Source organism: Parasteatoda tepidariorum, chromosome 6 (assembly GCF_982258835.1).
Source record: "Parasteatoda tepidariorum strain Cologne lab strain chromosome 6, Ptep-v5.0, whole genome shotgun sequence".
Taxonomy (NCBI): domain Eukaryota; kingdom Metazoa; phylum Arthropoda; class Arachnida; order Araneae; family Theridiidae; genus Parasteatoda; species Parasteatoda tepidariorum.
This window is the reverse complement of record NC_141760.1, coordinates 47,493,861-47,520,571: the sequence shown is the minus strand read 5'-3', so window position 1 is coordinate 47,520,571 and position 26,711 is coordinate 47,493,861. Positions and strand designations below refer to the sequence as shown.

The 26,711-nt window shown below is 27.2% G+C and overlaps 1 protein-coding gene across 1 annotated transcript; it reads left to right on the top strand.

Annotated features, from left to right (window-relative positions):
- The first annotated feature begins 502 nt into the window (after positions 1-502).
- Positions 503-24,782, top strand: LOC107451202 (Gle1 RNA export mediator). The gene is made up of 12 exons (XM_087165808.1): positions 503-782; positions 2,118-2,381; positions 3,300-3,448; positions 4,460-4,520; positions 5,657-5,724; positions 8,373-8,656; positions 8,727-8,825; positions 11,848-11,937; positions 13,032-13,150; positions 17,212-17,418; positions 18,727-18,917; positions 22,052-24,782. The coding sequence occupies exons 1-12, from the start codon at positions 696-698 to the stop codon at positions 22,500-22,502; spliced, it is 2,070 nt and encodes a 689-aa protein (XP_087021934.1). The 5' UTR covers positions 503-695; the 3' UTR covers positions 22,503-24,782.
- Positions 24,783-26,711: the final 1,929 nt, after the last annotated feature.

Sequence of the window (26,711 nt, the reverse complement as noted above, 5' to 3'; positions counted from 1 at the left end):
AATTTTTGAAGTAGTATGATTCTTAAAACTATGGAATGTAAAGTTTAAATAAGCCTTTCGTGTTATATCGTTAAATTTAATAAAACTATTTCTTAGGCATTAGGTTTTAACTCTTATAAGAATATACATATTTTTCCGATGTTGCTTCTCTAAAAATAAAGAGATACCATTTTGTTTTCGTTTGCATAAGAAAGAATATCAAACATTTTTTTTTTTTAAATTTAATAAGCCACAATAAAGAAGGAACGTTACAATGCTACACGCTACATTAAAGACGTCTCCAGAGTAAATAAATGACTGTTCATATAGAAATCGCAGGTATTCGTCTCATACAACAACCACCCTATATCGTTGCTATCGCGAATAGTTTTTTTTAGCAGTATTTACCTAGAAACCTCTAAACGGCAAGGCTCCCAGCTAAGCTACCATAACAATACTACAAGTAAGCTAAAAGCAAATTCTTAATATATTTTATGTGAATCGATTTCAACACCGCCAGCGTAGCAGAAAGAGGTAGTCTAAAGCAAATACTGTAAATATTAAATAAAATTCAAAATCAACAACTGTCATACACAAACATAACTCATGTCGTAATCAATTTAAACTTGCTGAAACAATCAATGTGTCAGCTAATATTATTTTAAATAATTCTAGTTTATTCTGAAATTTTGTTTTTAATACATTGTATATAAAAAATGGGTGACGTCGCATTGGCTCTTCGAAATTCTTCTAAAGGGCAATTAAAATACGACAGATTCTGGGTAGAAGAAGGCCGTACAAAAGTGAGTGTTTAATGTGTGTACAATATTCTTATTGTATTGTATTGCTAATTATTTCACGATTCATTATTAAGAAAGGCCACTGCCCGGAAGTTTCCGAGACTTGATGGTTATTCTGCTACAGTTAAATCTCCCAGTCAACAAAATAAAATTTTCAGATGCACAATATTATTTTTATTTGTATAGATATGCATTCTTCAATGCTGATTAAAATTTTGATAATGGAGAAAATAAACAATATGCGCCATATTAAAGTTTCTTTCATTCAAACATCACACACGTATCTTTATAATAATAAATATAAAGTTTTATTTATATTTTATTTATTTGAATATTAAACTGTTTCGAAATAATCTTCATACATAAATAAATTTGGATGTAGGATTATTCAATATGTCGGGTTATTCAAAGAAAAAATTAATTGCGTTTTTTGGTTTATTGTATATAGCTAATACTACCTATTTCACTTTGTAGTGAACTGTAAATTTTGTAAGTCTGTAAAAATATCATAAAATCTCATTTTTTCATTTTATTCACAATATTTTTTGTAAAATAAAATGCAAGGACAACAAGCATCGTATCAATAGTAAAAAACTAGCTAGAGCACTTCTTTTGCAACAAAATGTGCTTACTAAGTAATACTTAATAGGCTTTTAGCAACTGTATAGATAACATTCCTGAAGATGTTCCAAAGAAATGCCATAATAATTTTGATCCCCTGCAGAGGGGATGGTTCCCCAGCTGTAATAGATGAGCTGCAGGTAAACCGTACATCCCTTTGTGAGCTGATCAAAGTGGCTACCCAACCGCAGCCAGAGGTGCTTCATAAGCTTTTTATATCATCAATCAGTGTGGGACTATGCTTAATAAAGTATATGAGAATGTATTTTTCATGTGCTTAAGTATATAAAAATTTCACTAGACTCATTCGTTATTGAATATAATTAAAATAGTAATAGAATTTTATGACTTAAGAATAGAAGGAATTGAAGAAAACATACATCTTAAGAAGTAAAAAATTGTCATTTTGCTGATCCTTTAAACAAAGTTATGGTGCTCTACTTATTTAAGAACCTTTAACCAATTGGTAAACAAAAATCATTTTGAAAAAGGTAAGTAACTAACTCAGAGGTGTTTTTTTGTAAGTTTGTGGAATGATTAAAAAGCATGGATTTTGAGAAAATATATAAATAAAAAAGTTTTTGCAAACTAACTTAAATTAAAAATAATTTTCATACTGTTTCACAAAGTTCTATTTACTTTACCTTTAAAAAATAATCAGTCTTTTGATATAAGTTTTGAATCCCCATACATAATTGTGTCAATTTGTGTTTTCAGGAAATATTAGATGGCATATCAAAGTACTCAACAAAAATATCAGTGTCTATCAGCCCTGGTATATTTCCTGCTATTATTTCTGAAAATGCTACCCAAGTTTCAAAAGTGAAAACTGAAGTACCTTCTTCTAACTCTAAACAGGATAGCACTAAAGAAAAACCAAAGCCTATTCATAGTATGACAGATGTACACTTTTTTGAATTGCAGTCTGAAATGGAACAACCTATTCAAGAATATGAAGAGGAAAGACAACGTTATATACAAGTATGTTTTTAGTGCTAATTAAAGCAAGATATTTATCATGCAAGTAAATTTAAATGGTGTATGGATTGCTGGTTAGATATTAATACAGAATATGGTTTTATGCCATAAAAAATAAAAAATTGATTTTCATTATTGCAGATTTAACAGACTAAAAATAAATATATATTAATTGTATTTTGTCATTCAATTGGAAAAAAAATTATGTTCCAATAAAATATGTAGGACAGAAACAGCTGAAAATATTTTCATTTCATGTCAATTATAACATTGTATAATAATAGTAATAAAATAATGAGTACTTTTACACAGTATTCAAATTATACAAAATCTTTTTCTTTAGGTTCTTTCATCAAATTAATAAAGAATTTTTAGTTTTTATCCATTTTGAAGGGAGTGTCGAAAACATATTCTCATGCAATGGATTACCACAAAAGTGGTACCTATTACCACAATTAGTTCAGCATCACTGGTGTCAATATTAATGAGGCTGTTTTCTTAAGGACTCCCAAAAAATTGACAAATATTGAATTTTTTATAGTAATTGATAGTTTCTCATTGAGCAGTACATTAATGTGTAAATCAGCTCTAAATAAAAACTGGAGTTCTAGCCAGAAATTTCATCTCTATATACGAAAAACAAAACAAAAACATTAAAGCTGTTATGATTAAAAACATTGTAAGCATATTGTAGAAGTTAAAAAAGAATAAAGTAATTATTGCATGATTACATTACATGTCTTAAAAAAATTATTAATGGAGAAGTTAAAATTAAAGAACAGTTATGAAATCTAATATTATAAAGTGTAGTATGTGCTTTCTAAATTTAAGCTTATCTATTTTATTTCAAAGTAATTGCACCATTTTATTACAGCATTGTAAGAATAACAAATGAGCTTCATATTTTTTTTATAATTTCAGAGCATATTTGAAAATAAAAAATCAGAGTTTGAAAATCATATCTTAGATGTAGAAAAGCAAATCAGACAAGAATATAATTTAGCAAAAAGAAAGAATGAGCTTGATGCTCGCAGAAGAACTGGTGAATTACAGAAATTGGAAGAATCCATGTAAGTTCCATTCTATTTTTATTTATTTATTCTTTGAGTTCTGTTATAAAACAAGTGTGTAATACAGTATTTTCTAATTTCAGTGAGAAAGAATGGATTAAATTGTGGAAAAAAAATTGCTTGATATCGAATTTTTTCCGTTTCCTATTATTTTATTAATGCTATTATAATTTTGAGTAGCAATAATGAATGGGGAAAAAATAGACATTTAATTTTCAGAACTTTGATTTAAAGAGCAGTGACTTATTTTTTCCAGCAATGAATCTTATTTATCATTGATCTTATTTAGACAAAATCGAAATTTTATGAGCAGTTGTAAAAATATTTATTAAGGAAAAATTAATTATTTTAAAAATATTTATTTTGAAGAATGGAAATGTTTCATTTGGTCATCTTTTTGCATATTTCTTGTAAGACCCACACTCATAGATAGAAAATAAATATTTTATTATGTTGTCTGCAATCTTTTCATTTTAATGTGTGTATGGGTATTTCTCACTGAGATTTTTAAATAGGTAATATATATATATATATATATATATATATATATATATATATATATATATATATATATATATATATTAAAAATTTCTGTATTCTTCAAATGATTTTTTTTTTTAACTTTAAAAAACTTTTATGTTCTGTGTGTGAAAAGTATTCATAAAAAACATCATCGAAGCAAGTTTTTTTTTCCATTAGTGATTAAAAAATTCAGCAGGAAATATTATTATTATTATAATTTTTTTGAGATATTAAAATATTTGTTAAATGGAGCTTTTAATTTTTGAAATTTGACTGTATATTATTTTAATCATTCACTAAACATATTATTAGATACAGAATTTACAATTGGTAGCAATTAATATGTTATTAGCTACCTATTACATATTATTAGTTTATCAAATATTTATAGAAAAATATTATACTTTTCCTTGCAGCTTAAAGCTTGCATACTAGTTTTTTTTTCCTTTTTAATTTATTGCATCTGTCAGTTATTTATTTATTTTGAAGGATGAGAGAAGCTCATGAGGTTGGAAGATTACAAAAGGAACAACATCAAAGCCATGTTAAGGTAAAAATATGTACTATGAATATGTTTATTGTTATGTTAATTATTTTCTAAAATTTTTATTCCAAGATGTAAAATTAAAATTTATTTATTAATATTTTTTCAATGATGTCTTCAAATTATAGAATTTTTTTTTTTTTTTTTTTTTTGTGTGTGTGGTAATTAATCTTGAGTGATTATGGATTAAAATTTTGTGCATGATCAAGTTTGGCTTTTATCTTATTTTTCCCTTTGTTTATAAATTTCCAATCTTGTGTTTATTAAAACAGATTTAACTTCATGGTCATATTTCTTATAACTCACTTCATTAATACAATAATTCTGCCTAAAACATTTCTATGATTTTTTTTTTCAATCTATCTCAATTTACCCAAAAATTATTAAATACTTGAAACTCACTGTAGATATGGTCTATCAGTAATATCACCATTGTTTCACTTATTGACATAAATTATCCGAAATGAATATATTTAAAATCAGAATTAAATTTTACCTTTCGAAAGTCAAGTGAGATTAATCTTTAATTGTTTCTTTTGAGTCAATTATATCACTAATGTTTCACTAATTCGTATAAATTACCTCCAAATGAATGCATTTAAAGTAATAATTACATTTCACCTTTTACAAGTCAAGTGGGGGTTAATATTTAATTGTTCCTTTTTAATAAATGGTTATCTCTATTTTTTGGAAACAGAATGTCATGAAATTGTGAATAATTACATCGGCAAAAAGATTATGTCAGGAAAATTATTATATTATTATTGTCAATCATGCTATCATGTTGGATAAGGGATGATTTAAAATGTTGAGAGGAAATTTATTTCATAAATTCTGTTTTTCTATGAAAATGTAATTGATCATATCACAAAAGGATTATCTGAACAAAATTATTGTATCAAGGAAAATATTGGCTAAATGATCACATTGCAAAAGGTTCACTTGTTATTTGATGTGTTTTTTCCTGCAATATGAAGAGGAATCTTATGAGTTCTATTTTTTATTTCTTCTCATTTATAAACGAAAAAAGAAAAACTTAACATATATAGTTCACATAAACAATAAGCAGTGTCATTTAAGTTAGAATGAATCCATTTCATTCAGTGCTTTAAGTCATTTATTGTTAATTTCATTGTTTTTAGAAATTAAGTGCCAAAATACTTGAAGCTGAGTTGAAACAGAAGCAAGCTGAAGAAGATTTAAAACGGAGGTAATTATTTTACCGTCTCTTAGAATGAAGTTAAAAAATAAGTACTGATTTTGATAAATTATATCATAAGTTTTTATTTAATGTATGTGCAAACAATACACAACTTATTACACTTGCATGAAAAATACTGATTCAAAACAACTCAATCACATTAGCAACGTTTTTTACTGAATGAAGAACAGACAGGACTGTGAAGTTGAATATAATGATAATTATAAAATGAAATACATTTAACATTTTTGTCATGTTTTGTGAAGTTGTCCCTTATTGCACTGAAACATGAGCACTATTTTAATTCAATTATTTGACTCTTGAGTCATTTGTATGCTATTAAACTTTTTCTGTACTTCCTCATATTGTTATATGGGATAATACATTTTTGTGTAATAAGTTATAGTTTTTAAACTTTAGTATTTATTATTTAGATGTTTTCATTTAAGAAAATTCAAGATTTATATTTTAGAAAACTTTGTTCAACTGATCGCTCATTTTATTATGTTGAGAGGTAATTTAAATTATATCACCTAATTTAATCTCTTATTTTATTCAATAATAAAAAGGCATAGTTCATTGAAAATTAGAAAATGATTATGAAAAATGCACATCATAGACTCCCTTTTTCAAAAAATTGTATTCTTTTATCTATTGGTATTATTTTACAAATTTTTATACAACAAGTATAAGTTATGCAAAATTTTTAAGCTAGTTTTACCATATTTCATTTAAGCAATATGAATGCACAGTTTTCCTTTTCTTTTATATTGGAAGGCAATGCCACAAAAAGAGAGTTAAAATTTGTGTCATAACTTTTGTTTACTTGGATTAATTTCTATTTTCTCCTGAAATTGTGTTTCTATTTTTAATATCAGGATTGCAAACAAAGATTTAGATCAAACAGCAAAATGATTGCAAACAAAGTTCGATATAACAAATCAAACTTTTCATAATATTGAAAATTTGAGACAACTATAATTATATTGTTTTTATCAATTTAGGTAAAATAATAACTGCTTTGATATTGTATCAAAACTTGTTACTTTCTGTAGAGCTGGTGGCTCTGTGGTAAAGCATTGGACTACAAAGCCAAAGGTTGGGTGTTCGAACCACATCCAGGGCAAGTTGCCTAAAACGGATTTTTGTTGAAGAATACATTATAATTCTTTTTCATTCTTTTAATATTTATGTTGTTAATGATTCAATTTCTAGAATTTTCAGATTCAGAACTGATCTGTTTGAGATAGTTCCATAATTGTATATAAGTACATGTAACAGTCAGTTCAGTAGAATATTCATTTTTTAGAATTTTAAGATTCAGGTATGTTCTGATCGAGAAAGTTTGTATGTAAGCACATGTAACATTCAGTTCAGTAGAATAAAGCCTCAAGTTGAGATTATCAGTCTCTGTGCTCTTTCACACTGAGTAATCCCACACTTATCTAATCTAAGCGGCAATATTTTAGTTACGCAACATGAATTTAGATCTTATATGGAAAAAAAAAATGCTCTAAATTCATTCAGCAGTAATCACATATATTATGTATATTGAGTTTGCATTTTCCTAATGCATTAAGTTTAAATGCTTCATTAAAGTACAAAATTTTCATGATAAGCATAGTTAACTTTGCCATAATTTGTTTGCTCTGATATTTTGAAGAAGAAATTTTCGCAATTGAAACTTCATAGTTTACTCTTGGTTTGTCCTGAACTCATTTTCTGTACTTTTAGTTTTGAAAATGTCAAATGACAAAAAACTTATTTCAGAATTTTTTTCCCTCTCCATGGCACAGCTAATTCTGCTATAATTTGCTTGCTGTTTCATATTTTTTGGAATTAATTTCAGCATTTTTAACTTTATAGTTTACTCTGGCTTATCTAAACTAAAATATTTCTTTATGTGCCGCTAGGTATCTATGTGCTTCCTAGCTTACTGTTTTATATTCATTTATTTGTATTAGGACTCATCTTGCTGCATTTATTAGCTCTGTTAAAATGCAAATTTTATTACAAATCAATAGCTTAACAGATGATTTTAAGCAACATTTTTAAGAAATTAAGATTTTTTAGAGAAATATCTAATTTAATCTGATTTAATTTTATGTCGATTTATTTTACCATGTATCAAATTTTGGACATATCAAGTGGATAACAGTGCTAAGTGATGGTGTTTGAGTAGAGGAATTTTTCAATTATATTTGGCAACAAATAGTCGACCAGTAACCTTAGAAAATCTGTCTTTAGAATAAACCAAAACACATAATGTATGAACACTATTATAAGAAGTATGAAGTAAATGATAGGGATTGATAGATTTTGCCAATTTTAAGCATGTAGACTAGAAATAAAGGCAAGGCATGAACTTTATTAAGGGATTATCAATGTATAAGTTTGAAAGCTAATCTACGCAAATTCACTAAAATGTCACTTAGAACCTTTATCTTTTGAACTTCTCAATTCTATTTTAATATCTCATGTTTGCATGATGTGATGTTTGTTAGTTATATAAATGGTTATATTTTAGTGAATATAGTTCGATAGTTATATTTTTATGAAAACAAAAGTTTATCTTTTAGTACAATATTCTTTTAAAATTATTTTTAAATTTGTTAACTATTTCTAGAAAAATAATGTTACATATATAATATTCACAGATTGAAAGAGCAAGAAGAATTTAAAGCTCAGTTAAACACCTGTCTTTCAGAAGCTAAATCTTTTGTTAACAAATCTGTAGAAAAATTGACTTTGTGTGAATACCAGGAACATTTAACTGTTCCTCTGAATGAGCGTATAAAACAACCAACTGCTTTGTTGCAATACATAAATGATATAGATAGGCAATCCAAAGATAAAGAGCTAACTATTGATGATATTTTAAATGCAAATTTTCAAGTGCAAAGAGCTTATGTGTTGCTTCAAGAAATATCTTCAGACATAGGTATGCATTGTTTCTATTATTTATTTGCTGATTAAAGTTTTAGTTATAAATGTGTAACAATATTTTACAGATTCTGCTAAAGTAAAGGCTTCCCATCACAAAGAAGTTTTAACAAATAGTATATCCTCTCTAGAAAACAATAATTTAAAGAAGAATGAGGTGGAACAAAGTATGTATACAAAATATTTTTTCTTGTTGCTTTAAAATAGGGGTGCACAATCTTTTCGAGTAAAGGGTGGATAGGCCAACAAAGAGTCGCATACATGCACATTTGACGGCAAACTTAATAATTTTTCTATAAACATTGATCTTCTAATAACTGTAACATTGATGTATTAATGGTTAAATACTTTTAAACTTCAAAATACATAAAAAAATGAGAAACATACTTTTTTAAAGTATCTCTTTTAATCGAAAAACAGATTTATCAAAATATAAATGTTGGGGGAAAATTATAATTTTTTTCATCACATTACGTAATTTCAAAGTTCATTTTAAAATAAGTTTTAACAGTAAAAAACTGGAATGCTCACTGAATAAAAGTTTTAGAAAATAATAAGTATTTTTATGAGTAATATAAAATCAAATTAATATTTTGATAAAAGAAAGTTTATAGGGCTTATAATGATTTATATTTAAACAAAATCATTAAATTGCGAAATAAAATTTAGTTGGGAACATGCTTCAACTTAAGATATTTATGTTTTGTGAATTATTAAAGGTTTTATGTTAAATAGCAAATGTTTTTTTTTTCTTTAAAAAAAAAGCACTTTTTTATTTAGAAAAAATTGAAAACAAAATTACAAATAGTGAAGCAGTTAAAACTTCGTGTGTACCTATAAATTATTAAAATATCAGAATTTTAAAAATCATATTCAAGCGACTCAATGCTGAAAAAAGGATTAAAAAAGAAATTGTATTTACGATAAAATTGGCAGAAATAAATTGCGTCAAAAAGTGATTATTCAAATGCGCAATTAGAATCTTGTGCGTCATAATATTGTAGTTGAAATATCACAATTATTAATATGATTTTTAATCACGTAATATTATTGTACTTAAAATATCTTACTTTTTATTATGTAGTGTAATTAATACTACAATAATACAAATCCTATTCACTAGTATATAAAATGTGTTTACTCAATTCTATCTTGGGTTACCTTTTGATGGACGAAGGTTGGCATCGTTGGCACACTAGCCCCCACATTGGTGACCTCCAGACGTGATCTGCATATGCCTATCTTGACAGTAGTGCTAACGCCTCCTATAACTGAAAGCCTCCACACGATTTTTTATATGTAGTCCGATCAAACCACCATGAATGTAATTCAGTTATCAAAAGAGCTGTTTATACAAAATCTAGTAAAATTAAGAAAGTGGTAGCAAATATATCTCTAAAAATTTGTATAATTTATGAATAGGATTGGTTTGTCTCATTTACTTATCAACCACCACAAATTCAATTCTCAAATAGATGTGATAAACTTCACCCAATTATTTTTAAAAAAGAATTTGAGTTCATGCTCACAACTGGTTCACATTTTTAAATAGTCTGTGCAGACTACTTATAAGATACCGCATGGAGGCTTTCTGATGTAGGAGAAGATGGTAGTGCCCACTTCGATTTGAACACTCCTACTTTGATGGAGGGTACACAGCTGACTTGTTACATTTCCCACATCCAATATTCATTTCTTTAAATTAAATGTTTATTTTGGGCCAAATTTAATTGGTAAATTGTATGAAAGATTTTAAATGATGCTATTTCTTTTAAGGTCTACTAGTTCTATTTCACTCAATATCTACTATGAAGATCTACTAGTGAACGTGAATAATTTTTCTTAGTCATCCTTTTTTAAGATCAACATTTAAAATTAAAGGTATATTTTTGTTGCAAATTTGGTTGAGTTCCCAAATGTAATTTCATATTTTAACTTACCAAACAGACAGATAATTTAAATACAATTTGTGCATGCATCATCACGTTATGCATAAAACTGATTGCTAAGTTCTAAATCATTTAATGACTCTGTTTGACAGTGATTATGTTAGCATATTAATGTAATTTATGCCACTAAACAATAATTGTTGAGCGGTTAATAAGTTTAGACACCAATTCAAATAAAATTATCTTAAAATGTATTGTAATAAGGTAATGTATGAAATCACATTATAATAAAGAAACAGCTCTTTTAGTTTTTAATTTAGAAAAGGATGACAAATGTAACATTAGCAGAGTACAATAAGAAAAATAAATATTGCAAATTGCTTTAGATTTAGGATACAAAAATATTTTATGAGAAAACAATATCTTTATAACTTTTTTAATTTTTTGCTGATTACAACTAAAAACAATATGAATATTATTGTGACAAAACTGAATCCTACCTATTTTAAACTCGCTTCATTTGGGTTTTGTGTTCTGGCTTCTTTCACTTCAAACAATGGATCTACCTTTACAGGGTGCATTTACCAGAGGAATGATGATTTTTGCTGCATACAGAAGCAAGCTAAAATAGTTTTTCTCTCCGCTGTCCACACCCACTTGCCCTGAGTCTAACTCTTTCTCTTCGTTAAAAATATAATAAACCTATATCGGTAGTTTCCATCAAATGTAAATATAGTTTAAAAGTGTAAAATAGTTTAAAGCAAGTCAGATTAATTATTTAGTTGTAAATATAAAAGAAAGTTGTATCGGCCAATAAAAATGTATGGATAACAACTGAAAACTGGGACATTGTCATTTGATTTTCATCTGCAGTTGAATATGGTATGTGTCAGATTCTGTCTGTTTTGTCTTGCCTTATTTATTCTTAACGTGAAAATTCAATTTGATAAATTTATTTGCTGATATGCCAACTTTGCTCCGCTTTGTGGGTAATTTTTTTTTAGTGGTAACATAGTTTAAGTTTTAATGTATGGTTCATGGATAAGGAAATTTAAATTGAAGTTATTTTTCTTACCACTACGCATATATAATTCCTAAAATCATATGAAACTTTACTTTCTTCCAGCATTTTAAATGTTAATAAGATCAACCAAAATTCTGCAAATTTTGGTTTTTAGTTTTGTACCCCTTTGAATATATTTTGCAGAGAACAGAGCAGGTGGCATTCCTGTAGTTGGAAACTTTTTGAAGTAACTCTGCTGGGTGAAATAATAATTTACAGAAGTATTTATTTGTTTAGGTTTAGATTCAAACACCACTACGAATCAGGATATTGAAATTGAAATTAGCAGTGAAGCTTCATCTGTTAGGAATAAAGATCCTAATAAAGGTAAAACCTGTAATTTATTATTTTTATTTCAGAGATTATTATTTGGCTATGATTGATAGTAAAAATACGAATGTTGTTACCAAATCAAAGTTAGTGATAAGTTATCTTTATGTTTTCTTTGTTTCATATCAGTTCAATCTTTGTAGTAGCTCAATCTTTTAAATGAAAAAAAAAGTAACTGTATAAAATATTTTTATGTGATTTATAACTTCTAGTCATATTTGTGCCAGCAATTATTACTTTTTTTTTCAATAACGTATTTAACTGTTGCAAATATGATTATTTTGCAATTTCAGTCTTTATTTTTTTATGTAGGTGTCAATCAGTTATTTCACATTTTTGAGATTGTATGGAATGTGTATGTGACATATTATAACTTTCAAATATGATTTTTAGAGTTTTTTTCCAGTTATAAGCAAAAATAACCGAGTTTTTATTTAAAAATCAAAACTTTAAATATTTTTTTTCTTCAAAAAAGAGAGAGAAAGAAATCTAGTTATGTAATAAGTTTTACTCCTGCATTTTGTTGCATATGGGTTGTACTGAAACAGTAATTAATGATCCAAGTTTTATGATAAAACAAACTTTACTCGTAAAAAGTGAAAAATCTGGAAATTTAATTACAAAGTGAAAATTTAATTTAAATTTCTGCAGAGGAAAACTTTCCACTTGATTCCATAAGGATGACAATCAGTTCAATTCACTTCATTTTGCAAACCTCATAATTTTTTTTTAACAAATGAAAAAAAAACCTCTTCAGGCAATCTTAATATTAAGAATCGATTTTCATATTCACCTGATTTAAAAGTTAAATGTTGTGATATGTATTTATGCAATTTAAAAATTGTATATTGCGATTTGTATTCCTCCCATTTTAATATCAAATATCACGATTTGTGTTTATGCGTTTTTAACATCAATATCGTAATTTGTATTCATATGTTTTTAAACATAATATTACGGTTCGTCTTGACGTGAGTTTAAAATCCAATAGCGGGATTCAAATTCATTTGTTTTTCAAATCCAATATTGCGATTCATATACATGTATTTGTGATATCTTACATTATGTTAACCTCTAATTTTATTTATCAGATGAAAAGAAAATTATATCCCGTTTTATTGCACCTGATGCAGTTCATTTTTATCAAAAAGTCATGAATGATTACAAGCGAGTCGATGCAATTGTGGAATCAGTTAGAAAAGATCCAAAAGTTAGTAGGTTTTCTGATTTTTTTCCTTAATTGTAATAGAAATGCACTTTTTCTATGTATATAGAAATTTTAAGTTAATTTAAAAGAATATGTATGCTTACTTTTTCTTCAGTTTTATGTTGAATGGAAATTGGGTTGTGATTCAGTAACTTATTTTTGATTTGGTTTTAAATCTTTTAATTATTTAAACTATTTTTAGTTATGTATTGTATTGTCTATGACGAAATTCTGAAAAGAAGTAAAATTTTCAATTTTTTTTTAAACTTTGGTAGCTTATAATTATAAGTTTATAATTATATTCGTCATTACCATAGTTCAGAGGTGGCCAAAGTGGTCTGTATAGACCCCCAGGGGTCTATTTAACAAAAACGGGGGTGGATCTGAGACTGGGGGGCGAATGGGGGTCGATCCAAATCGGAAGGATCGATTGTGCATCGAAAAAAAGCAGTTCTCAATACGCAAATCACACATACCTAATTCAGGGCTGATTGTGTTCCGGAAAAATCCGGATTTCCGGAATTTTTGCTAACAGTGATCCGGAAGTTTCCGGAGATTGAAGGTCCAGACGTTTAAAAAAATCATTGATCACAGAAGTTTCCGGAAATCAAATTTTCAAAGGGGGAACTTAAAAACACAGTTTGTTTTATTTGTTTGTAAGGGAGAGCCAGAGAGATACCTATAAGCTTATATTAGTGATTAATATTCATTTTTTTTATCAGTAAATAGTTGTTATAATCATAAACTCAAGAAAGAAAGACATATTTGTAAATTTTAATTACTTCTCCAGGTCATCATAGGTGTGTGTAAATGGTATAGCTATGTGTACAATTTTAAATATATTTTAAGTAAACTAAGAAATATTGAGAAAAAGGAAGAAAACTTGTTTTTCTAATTTTTCAATTTAAACTGTTTTTATTTTTTTTAACTCAAGAAATTTTCCAGAATTTTGACTAGGGCTCACAATCACCCCTGCTAATTAAGTATGTAAAATTTGCGAATTTTTTTTTATAATTGACTCAATATCAGTTTCTTTATAAAACATAAATTAATAAACATATATTTATTGGGGTGAAACAAGTAATTACGTACCACCGCGCAGTGGCACGAACTCAGCGCAGTTTATAAGTCATATCCGTATGTGCGCTTGTCCAAATGTCACGTGTGGCGAGCATTGACGTTACAAATGCAAATATCATACGCAGTTTCAGCTATCTTTGCAAACTGTGTTGAATATTTGCAGAGTCATTATTAAAACTTTTATAGTTTTGGATAATTAGTTATTGTTTCGATAAAACCATTCGTTTGGTTTATATATTAATTTTAATTATCAATGCACAAAAAAGAAGGTAAGCATTAATAATATGGATTAGTACAGCCCGCGACAAAACTATAGCACACTTTGTATTTTTTTACGAAAATTACAAAATTGATCAATTTTGACGAAAATTAAAATTGACCAATTTTGAACCCAATATAGCGAACCTTGCAAAAAAACACCAGGCACACCCATCTCATTGATCAAGTAGCAGTAAACCTTTAGTTACTTTACTTATTATATCTACCTATGCATAATTACTTATTATTTAATAATATGGTATTTAAATTTCAATATTAATATATTTTTCATAAAACTATTGTTACACAATGTACTATTACTTTAATAAATGTTTAAAATCATAAAATATATGTACAAACACAGTATCTAATAGAGTTTTATTTAAATTAACAGAAAATTACTTCTGTGGGGGTCGATGGAGATTTCAACAAATTATATAGGGGTCGATGATCAAAAAAGTTTGGTGACCCCTGCCATAGTTCATAATTATCTTCATATTCTGAATTCCCCAAATTTTTTAGAATTGTATGTTCTATTTTTCTTATGAAAAACTAACTAGAGTTTCTTATTATTAGGTGCTTTGAAATAACTCATGTTGTAATAAATAAATATTAGAAAAAATTAATTATTTTTTCATGCTCTAATTGCTTTAACTGAACTAAAAGTGACTATTAAGTTAAGGACTTGTTACGTTTAAAAATCGGTTCTATTTTTACTGTTTCAAAATGTCAAATACTACTTCCAACAGTAAAAGTGATGTTTAAAGACACTCAGATATTTAGGTAGAAGAACATGTATGAATCTATTTTGATATCATGCCATAATGTTTACAAAACTTTTCAATGGCATAAATTGTGTTTATGAAATAATTGTGACTTTGAAAGTGCAGTGAAATATTGTCTCACAACTATTTAAAATCATTGCTACAAGATGGCATTACTGATCTATTCTAATAAATAAATTTTATCATAACATGTTATAAAGAACTTAATATCTGGAGAAAAATTTAATAATTATGCTTTTAAATCTAATATATGTCTAAATTTCTGACTAAATACAGATATTAATTTAAAATTTGTGTATATTTCTAAACATTTATGTAGGTTTCTAAACATTTATGTAGGTTTCTAAAAATTTATGTAAGTTTCTAAATCTAGACATGATATTACAAATATTATTACATAAAAAAATGGGCACAAAATATTTTGACAATAAAGATGATTATGAATGTAATAAAATCTTGTGTCTGACAATTTTTATGTTATTCATAACTGTTTTTTTTTTTAATTTTTTTATTTAGTTAGGGCATTGTGCTGTTTAACTGGGTGGGTATTGAGAAAAACCAAAGAATTTTAAATTTAACAAGAAAACTAAAAGGTTAAATTCTAAAGAAATACCTGACAAAAGTAAACTGTAAATATGGCACATGATCTATCAGTGGAAGTACACATTAATAGACGTTGATTAACCGAACAACACTGAAATAAAACAAAAAAAAGCTCATACCTATTATGTAGCTGATAGAGAGAGTAGGTCACATTTTTAAATCTAAAGAGACTAAGAGTTCACTAAAAAAAAGAGTCACTTGTTAGGATGAATAAAGTTCGCTTTATTTCATATTAGCTCAATGGCGACATCAGAAAAAAATCACAGGCGGCACATCGGATGGAGAGTGTGGTGGTTAGGAGTGACTGGGAGTTTCGTGGTTTCAACTCAGACTGAACACAACACAGGAGTAGATGGGAATTAGATCTTCGCCAGAAAACATCAGAGCGGGGTCATGGGTACTGTGCTGGACTTCACCGAAGATAAAAATCATGATTTGTAACTCTAACTATGACAGCATCTGGTCAGCAGATAAGCTCAAGAGAGATTCAGCAGCATTACCTCTTTCAAAAAAAACGTGCACATGATTGTGGCAATCCATAGTCAGTCAAATATTTTTCTTATTGCAATAATATCCAAAACTATCATATTAACAGGAGATGCGTGATCAAAAATAAAAAAAAATTACTTTGTAGACAAAAATCCAAGCACGACAGAATTAACTTGCCAACATGGCGGCAGGTGTGATGCCATACCAAACAGATGTTCCCTTCCTCTAGAAAAAGAGAAGAGAGAAAAAAATTAAAAAGACAAAACCCACAGCGGGGCAAAAATACTTTACATGGACAAAATCTCGAATGCTCTCGAGCGTCAGGCGCTCTGCTATTTATACAAAATGCTTAAAGTTAAAGTGAAATTTCCTAACCATTGGAAGTTTAGTTGTCATATCAATTATTTCTTCAGTGTCATTCCCACCTTCTGATGGAACTTGCGGTAGTTATGGTTATGCTTACTCTCACACTCGTAGCCTTCACGTGAACATGAAAGATACCACGGGCCAGGTGTTTTTTTAAGAAAAATGGTAGGAAAAGGAATTTCTGGGGGAGAATGTCCTAATTGCGCTAAGGCATTAAGGGATATTATATGGATTGGATCAGTATTGTTAAGAAATGGATCAGGATTTAAATTCGATTGTGACTTGATGTATCAGGCATATTTTAAAAGAATATATCATATTCTATTTAAAAATCTACAATAAATTTTATTAACAAAATGCAACCATGAAAAATAGAAATATCTTCACCACGTTACTTTACTTTTATTATTTATGTATACTATTCAAATATTCAGTAACATTTGTATGCTGTGGTGGTATATTTAAATATTTTTATATTTTTAGAACAAGAAATACAGATTTGAGCTTCAGAAAGCCGTTAATACTCCAATAAATTCATTATCATCCAATTCTGGATCACAGATAAAAACTAAAGTTAATAAACTGCTATCTATTTTAACCGGAAAAGCATCAGAGACTAGTGGTCGAAACATGAATGGTGATTCGCCAATCTTCAACTTTTGTGCATACTTAGCTGCAAAACAATTTGTGGTATGTAATTTTTTAAATGAATTTTATTATTATTAGTCTTTTTTAAAATTAATAAATATGTACAGTTTTTTATTATTTTGTAAGTGTGGTGGTCATGTTATTTTCAGTGATGATAAATCTCTTCTAAATAAAGACGGTTCTCTTATTCTTAGTTCAAAAAATATATGTAATGCAATGCTCATATTTCAAGTTGATTTATTTAAATTTTTTGATAGTTATTATGAATTAAATCATAGGAATTAAATTTATAAAATAGCGCATCAACCAAAGATCAGTTACAATATTTAATTTGAGACTGATATGTGACAATTTTTAAAATTTGTATTAGTTCATTAGGTTTAATTCATTTATTGATCATAGCTGTTCATTTAAAGCGCTGGGATAAAATTTACAAAACTATATTTTAATTTTTGAAAAAATATGAAAATTTGTGCAATTATAGAAGGACTTTTTATTCAAAAAAAGAAGAAAAAAAGCCAGAATTTGTCATAATTTGGTTTAAGCTGCAGCATTGCCAGAAATATTCTATAAAGATTAAAAAAGAAATCTAAAATTAAATCATATTTAAAAAATTGGGTATAATGCCTGTATGCAACTTTTCCTGTTTATAGTGTTTGAAAAATATTATTTAATAAAAAAATTAAATATCGATTATTTTTAATTTTAAAAATTTATTATTTTAAAAATTTAAATTAAAAAAAAATGTTTAAATTAGAAGTTTAAAATGTATTAATTGAATAAAACATATAAATACTAGTTATCAACCTTTATGTAATAGAAAATTAAAGATAAAACTTAACCGTCCCAGCTAGAATTTGAATCCTGGACCTCTCTACTAGAAGGTGGGCAGCCTAACCGGTACATCATGAATGCACAGCAACTGGAAATTTTTTATTTGTTTAAAAGTAAATTAACTGAAACTTTAATGGGGCATATTTTGCTCCTAGGGTAGATCTGATGGCTTATTTGTACCCTATCCGATTGTTTCAAGCATGCTCTTTATGCTAAGATTAACTTTGTATCTCTAGGAATTTTTGAGATGCATATGTCAGTTGTAAGTTAAAATTTTGTCTGGAAAAAAAATACCACATTAAAAGAAAATGGTGATTGTATGAATCTACAATATCCGTATAGTGACTTTTAACTGTATCGAATTGATTTCTCTAGTATCTTTAAATTAGTTATAGTGGTATTTTACTGTATATGTCATGTAAATTATGTGTAATGTAAGTTTCCTCTGAAAAGTAGTTTTTGCAAATGTTGAATATTTTTTATTACTTATTCTATACATACAAATGTTTTTTGCAGGAACAGGGAGACACTCAGATCTCTTCCCAGCACTCTACTGCATTTCCTATTGCTTTTGCTGCTCTTGGGGTTTGGGTTAAACAGCCTGAGTTTGGTCAACTGCTTCTTGGACATTTTTATGATAAATGTCCGTACTTAGCTCCTTATTATCCTCCTAAGGAAGAAAGTCAATCTGATGAAGAATATTTTCAGTAAGTTAGATCTTAACTTTTCATTAATCAATTGAGCATTTGATATACCCCAAAACGTTCTTTTGTCTGTTGTTTTCATGCGGCGACAAATTAGCAAGAAATCCTAGCTGACTAATACACTTTTTCATAGGTGTGGGTAAGTTTATGAGGATGAAATATGAGCGCATTTCTTCTGGCACGAGATTCAGTGAAATAAATATGTAAAAGCAGAGCCAGATTAAGCGTACGCGGGGCCCTAGGCCATTCAAAATTTTGGGGCCCTTAGATTAAATTTTTTTTCTCGTATATTTTTTATTTATTCAATTATGAAAGTATTTAGATATCTTTTCATTTAAGAAAGCATATTTAAATTAAAAATAAATAATAATAAATTTAATTTTAATAAGTAATAAATAAATATGATTAACATTATATAAAAAATTATCGTATTTTATTAATATATATTTGAAATTTATTATAAATTTTTTTTAATTATTATTTTTCTTAACTTTTTAAATTTTTTTTCAAAAAATCCATTTTAAGGGGGCCTCTAATCATTGGGAGCCCTAGGCCATGGCCTAGTCTTGCCTAATGAGTAATCCGGCAGTGTGTAAAAGTGGTGGTACTAAGAATCAGTACAAAATTACTAGAATTGTTCAGTGTGTAGTGAAAAATGCTAAGCAAACACAATTGAAGACTCATCTTTAAATTTACAAAAAATATTTATTAAACAAGAAAATAAATTAAATGGCACATAATTTTCTGGAAAACTGGATTCTCACCACAACATGACACAGCTTTAATCTTTCTATACTCATCTTTTTCCCCCCAAATCTAGTCTTGATCTGTCTTATAATTATTGTCTTTAAATTATATATTGCCAGCTTTCATTTAATCTCTAATTAAAAACATTTGCATAATGAGGGTAAAAAAAATTGTGAAAACTACACTCACAATTGATGTGTAATTTATTTTTAAATGTCCGAAGTAAACTTTGAAATAAAGAAATGAATAGGCTAGAAAAGAAAGAAAAAAAACCTTGTTTTTTCAAAGCATCAATGTTTAAACTTTCCCTTCTAAATCGCTTTTGTCTTACTCCCTCTTCCAGCAGTCTTTCAAACTTGCTGTGACTTTTTGCCTTCTTTCTGTGAAAAGCTGGAATAAAATCTATCATTACACTTAACTCTCACTTGGGGCACACCAACTTGTGATGGGGGACTTATAATTGTTATTTGTGAGAGTTTATGTAAAGAGTAATTTCTGTAAGTGGTAGGTGGGGGATGATTTTTTTAACATATAAATTAAAATATTTCTTATAAACTGGTGAATATAAAAATAAAACATATGAAATTATAATCAGACCTTACCTTACTACAACCTTGCTGTTTTTTTTTAAAAAGAAGTTAAATGTGTGTAACTAATTTCCTAATTATTTTAAACTTATGAAAGCTTTAGTTTATGTTCTTAATTTTTTTTAAAAATACAGTTAAGTTGGTAATTTAAGAAATCCCATACCCTTGGAGAAGCTTTTTGTCACAAATTCTCTATCTCCTTGGTTACTAATTTAGAAGAAAGGCAATGTGAGTTCAGGCAAACCTTGAGTAAGCCATTAAATTTCAATTGCGGAATTTTTGCTTCTTCTAAATATCAATATGCGGACAAATTATTGGAAGAGAATTTCTCCTTTGTATAATCCTAAGTTATCTTTTCATAATTCATTTTCCTTTTAATATTTGAATTTTTTTTCTTTCAGTATTTGAAACTTCGTGTCTTACTCTAGGTTTGTCTGGACTCAGATTGCCTTTCTTCTAAATTAGTAATGGAGGAGATAAAGAATCTGTACTTTAAATTTTAAATTAGTTATGGTGGTGAAAGATAATTTGTGACAAAAAGTTTCTCCCATTGAATGGCATCCTTTTAAGCAGATTATATGAATTTTTTCTCTCTCTTAAATAACTATGATTTTATCCAGTTATTGTATTGTTCAATTCTATATTGGGTTTGTCTTGGATGGTTATTAAAAAGTTTTTAAAGAAATATTCTATTATAGTTAATTATTTAAAAAAGATTTCTTTGATTCCCTGTTGTAATGATTATTTTTATCATTAGATTATATTTATAAAAATTTGGTTATTATATAATATTTTTTTATTTTTTTTTATCATTGCTTGGAGGTGTATTTAGCCAATGTAATGGTCTTTTTTTTTTGTTAGTAAAATGTTTTATAGATATTTTTAAGTTTTAATTAATGATAAATCATCTAACTGCAAAAGCTTCAAAGGACTTTAAATATTTTTTTAAATTCCCCCTCTTCTTGCATGTGAATTATCGGTATGATTAGTTATCGATATCCTGAACAGTGTCCTTAAACTATTCAGATTGCAATTTAAAGTATAATAATGCATTATTGCATCAAAAGTCCTTCAAAAAATTCTCATTTATTTCTCTTAAAACTTTCTTAATTTTTTATTTAAAAAAATATATTCTCTCACGTTTGTAATTTTTTTTTCAAGGTTTAGTCACCATAAAATCTCTTAACATGAATCTTTTTAATGATGTCAAGAACACTTTATGTAAAAAAATTATTATGATTAAAACAGTTTATTTGCTTTAATGCAATTGATTGTTTCATTTTTATGAAATTATGTTGTTATTTTCTTTACTTATGTTTCATTTATAATTTTTTTAAATATTAATTCACCTAGTTTGAAATCTTATGAAAAATATTTAGATTTTCATATGACATTTTAATGCAAATGCATATTTATTACCCTATTTTAATACTGGTTTATTATTTATTAAATTAATTTATATTAAACAGGTTGTTTTATTAATTGAAGCGGTCAATATTAAAAGGGGATATGTTACAAATCTGCACTTTAAAAAAAAATGTGTCAATTGTGAAAAGACTGTTTTAATTGCTTTCAAATTGTTGGATTGTTTTCTTTAGGCAGTCAAGAAAATTACTCAGTGTTTGATAATTGGTGATTGGTATTCCAAAAACAACAAAAGACTTATTTTCATATAAATGTTACATACCCCTTTTTAACATTGAACGCTTTAATTTTAAATATATAAACAGATTTTTAAAAACAACTCACAGGCTATTTGTGCATGTGCCTTACATATTAAGTGTGTTATTTCATATATTATAGATCTTTGGGATACAGACTAGACGATGAGGATAAAATTGAACCCAAATACAAATTTCTCCATCGAATCAGTGGTTATGTGAGATTGTACGCTGCAATTATACAATCACCCCTTCCCCCAGGTGTTAGCTCCCCTCATCCTCATGGCATTGAATGGGGTTGGAAATGGTTGTCTCGGATGTTGAACTTGGAACCCAGGCCAGACATAACACCCACAGTTCTATTTGACTTTCTTGATGTTGCGGGTTATGCTTTGCAAAAAGCATACGGAAAGCAGTTTAACAAAATGTTACATATTTTATGTAAGGACTATTTTCAAAAGATAAAGCAAGTGACACCTGGTGGTTCTGGTGGTCCGCTGGAACGACTTGAAATATTTTTACAACAGTGTGCAAAGAAGGGACGCATTTCTCCTCCGGAAGGTATACTGTCAGCAAATTTCTGGAGCAGATAATATATGGAAAATAGTGTAAATAATAATTTTTAGCTGAATCATTATTCCCTTGAAAATTCCTAACTATCATGATTGTACAATACTGTGAAACATAAACATGTGTGAGTTATTGCATTATTTTTGGGAAATAATGAAATAAGTTAAGGGTACCATAGAGTCAAATTCTGATTTTCCCGTCTCTCGTATTACCGTGTAGAGCATTATACAAATACCTATTTCCTACTTATTAACTCGCTAGTTTTTTTAGATTTTTTTGTTTCATTTTATTTAATATGTATTTTATTGAAATTGATTTACAAATTTTGATTTCTGAAACTACCATAGTAGTTTAGTAGAAAGTTAAACAATGGCTTATACCTTAAATGTTTAAATTTGGTAATGCATGTTAATAAAAAAAATAAAAATATAAAAAATCTAAAATTATATTTAAATACATAATAGCAAAGGAAATAGTATTCATATAATTCCCTATTCGTTAACATGGGAGGTGAGGGAATTTAAAGCAGAATTCAAGATATTCTTAATCAATGCAGTTTTAGAAAGTGTACTAAGTTGAAATTATTTATCATCATTTTACAACAATTTTATCTATTGAGTTTTTAAGAAAGTTATAAAAATGAAGACAATTTACTTATAAAGAATGAATATTTTATTGAATCATATGATATCCATTCTGGTGCTATTCCTTTCACCATCCTTATAGCAGTAGCACAATTCCATGTGCATTTTGCTGACAAAAAACTGATCCGTGTGATTTTTGACCTTCTTATTTGAGGAAAAGGTTTTACTATCTAAACAATTTTGTTGAGATCAGAATGTTGTTACAGACAACCCCTTTTTTGTCCCCAGTGATGACATGCTTCAAATATAGATAACTTTCTTTGCATTTGAGAAACAAACCTTAAAAATCTTAGGTTTTTCAAATGATCATGAACAGTCGAATTTGATAAATTTAATGTGTGAATGATCTCACAAATTGTGATTTGCTGGTTGCATATTCCAAATAATGCTTTTATTGAGTCCCCGTCTGCTTAAACTGACATGGTGCATCTTAAACGAAATTTTACCAGTTCAAAATTTTGCAAACCAGTTTTGGCACTAAGATACTGCCCAAGTCTTGCTATGTCAGCTGACAAAATGTGTGATGGCTGTGAAAGATATAATTAAATCCTTTGTTGGCTAAAAAACGAAATTTCTTTCCAAACAACTCAATATATTTCTCACTTTTTTGAAGTGTCCTTTTTTGATTGGTGTCATGCGACTAAATAAAAAAGTACAAAAATTGTTGGCACTACATACTGCCAATACATAATGTATTTTTCAAAAGCAAGCCTTGCTATATCAGCTGACAAAATATGTGATGGGTGTGAAAAATATAATTAAGTCCTTCGTTGGCAAAAGAATAAAGATACTTTCCAAACAACTCAATGTATTTCTCACTTTTTTAAAGTGTCCATTGATTGGTGTCCTGCGACTAAACAAACAAGTACAAAAATTGTAACCAATCATTTGTCTAGTATTGTTTATGGTAAAATTGCCTTATAAGTATTTGAATAAAAAATAAGATCATAATAACTGTCTTCATTTTTGCAATTTGGCTTTATTTCATTTTAAAACAAAGTTCATGGTTCATTATAATCAAGTCTAGTTTTTTCTCAAAAAAACTAATAGATCGTTTTACTGATGTTTAAGAAAAGCTATGGAATCAAAGAGTTTAAAATATTTGCTTTACACTGAGTGAGGATAACTAAGTTGAGCCCTATAAATTATAAAAATAAGTATATAATTTTTTGAAAGCTACTTTAACAAATATGTCAAAAATTAGTCTAATTAAGAAAGATAACAACTATAGTGCTCATATTAAGTTTACTTTTCAATTATTATTTGATTTCTTATGAAGTTTTCTTTTTAGTGTCAATATTTATAGAACTAATTTTTTTAAAAATACATACTAGTAAATAATGAATGTTTAAGACACTTCTAATATGTAATACAATTGCAACTGGTTTTCAAAAAATTTCATCTTGAAACACATTCATGGATTATATGATAGTTATAACTACAATGATTTGCTAATATTAAGAAAATAAATGTTTATTACTTTGCTTTACAAATATTGTTAAGTTTTACTTGATTTAGTTATAATATTTGCAAATAAATTAATCTTTTAATTCGTTTATTTTAAAACTATATCATTTGTATCATCAAACACTAACTATGTATTAAAAATTATCTATACATGTCTTTTAAAAGTTTATTAAAGTAATTGGTATATTGTTAGATGTATTTATGTTTATGTGGCGTTGATATCTTTTCCAGGAATTTTTTTTTGAACAATTCCAATAAAAAAATATTTATTAAAATTTATTTCTTCAAACTTTGTAATATAAAAATTTGTATTGCATAAAATATAACATTCAATACCAATGGTGCAAAAACAATATAGAAATACAAATGTTGAAATAGATGTTAAAATAATAAAGAAACTTAATAATGGAATACTTTTCAAAGATTTAGTTTGAAAAGTATTATACAGTTTAAACAATTTAAAGTAATTATCTTTAAGAAAAATTTAATTTTTAGAAATGTCTGGAATCAGAGTCAAGCAATTGAACTACTGGTTCAACAATCTTTGTTTTAAGACTGTCTTGCAGTCTATTATAATAAAGCAAACTTTATCTATGGACTTTGTTATACATTTTTCATTGGAACTTTTGTGTTCTTTTTGAAAGTAAATGAAATTTTTGAAAAGAAATATTGAAATATCTTTTTTTAAATATCATGAAACTAGTTTTGTGTATTATTTAAAAAAAAAATATATTCTTGAAGCGTGGAAAATCTACTCATATGACTGGGACTTAAATCTACTTTAGGCCGGTTGTACATTTAGGAAGCGAGAGGGAGGTGAAAAACCTCCAGTTTGACTCTCGTCTCTCCACCAAAGGGTTTTCAGAGGGTATTCTGAAAAAGGACTGCACATTGAGGAAGTGTAATCGCCTCCTCAATGAAGGCGTAGATTCCACAGGTATTTGTCTGAACTGGCGTCAAAAGGATATATATATATGTATATAACTAGCGAGATAGAACATATTAACATAGTCTAAATTAACTGGAAAAAAGGGGTTTTTTTTCTTCATTTTCAGATGATGAAAAGCTATTTTAATTAATTAAATTAAAATGTTTCAAAAATTTTCTGAGCATTTTTAAGAAGAAAATAACTTTTAAAAATTTGAAAATAAAAAACTTTTTTTTTATTTTTAAAAAAAGGTTTATTTATTCTTTTAAGAACAATTTTGGGTTCACAGAATTGTTCTTCAAAATTTGTATTCAATGTAATTTAATTTACTATGAAAATTGCACATTATAATTAGCAATACTAGTAATTGAAAAGTCTTCATAGATATTAATCACCAAATACTATAAATTAAAAAAAATTTTATCAAAATTCATTAAAAAATAACTTTTAAAATTGAAAAAAAAAATGAGAACTAAAAAAGAGCTTCTTTTTTATAATGCGATTCATCAACTTTGAAAATTAATTTTTGATAGCATAATTTTTGCCTCTAATATTAATTAAGAACAATTTTGTGCACTTAAAATTGTCCTACTGAGCATTTCTTAAAGCTTTTATTAAGTATGCTACGAATTTATTTTTATTTGCGAAATAATATTTATTTTTTTAAATTATATAAAATAAATTCCTTGTATGACTTTATTGTAAGTAACTTCTAGAACAATATTCTCTAGAATATTATCCAGGAGAAAATTATCAAGAATTTTACATCTCTAATTAAATTATTTCATGTAGAGAAAAATAAATATTCTCTAGAGAAAAATAAATATTTCCATTAACGGATTTTGTTCAAGACTTATGTAAAACTATTATTAATTTATTATTTGATTAACACAGTAGATGAAATTTTTTTGCACATAACCTCAAAAAAAGAAAGAAGAAAATAGAAAGTACATACTAGGTCTTTTTACGTCTTTTTAGAAAATAGAAAGTACATACAGAACTAGTACAGATCCTATTAAAACATTAATTTCTCAGTGAAAATAATTAAATTAATTTATTCATAAGAAATATTGTTTATTACATTTATATTCATAACATTACATTCATAACTAATATTGCTAATTCAATTCAGGATCGTCCCTCATTTTGAGCGAAAGAAAATCTCGTGCGAAGAGGAGGCAAGATTTTACGGG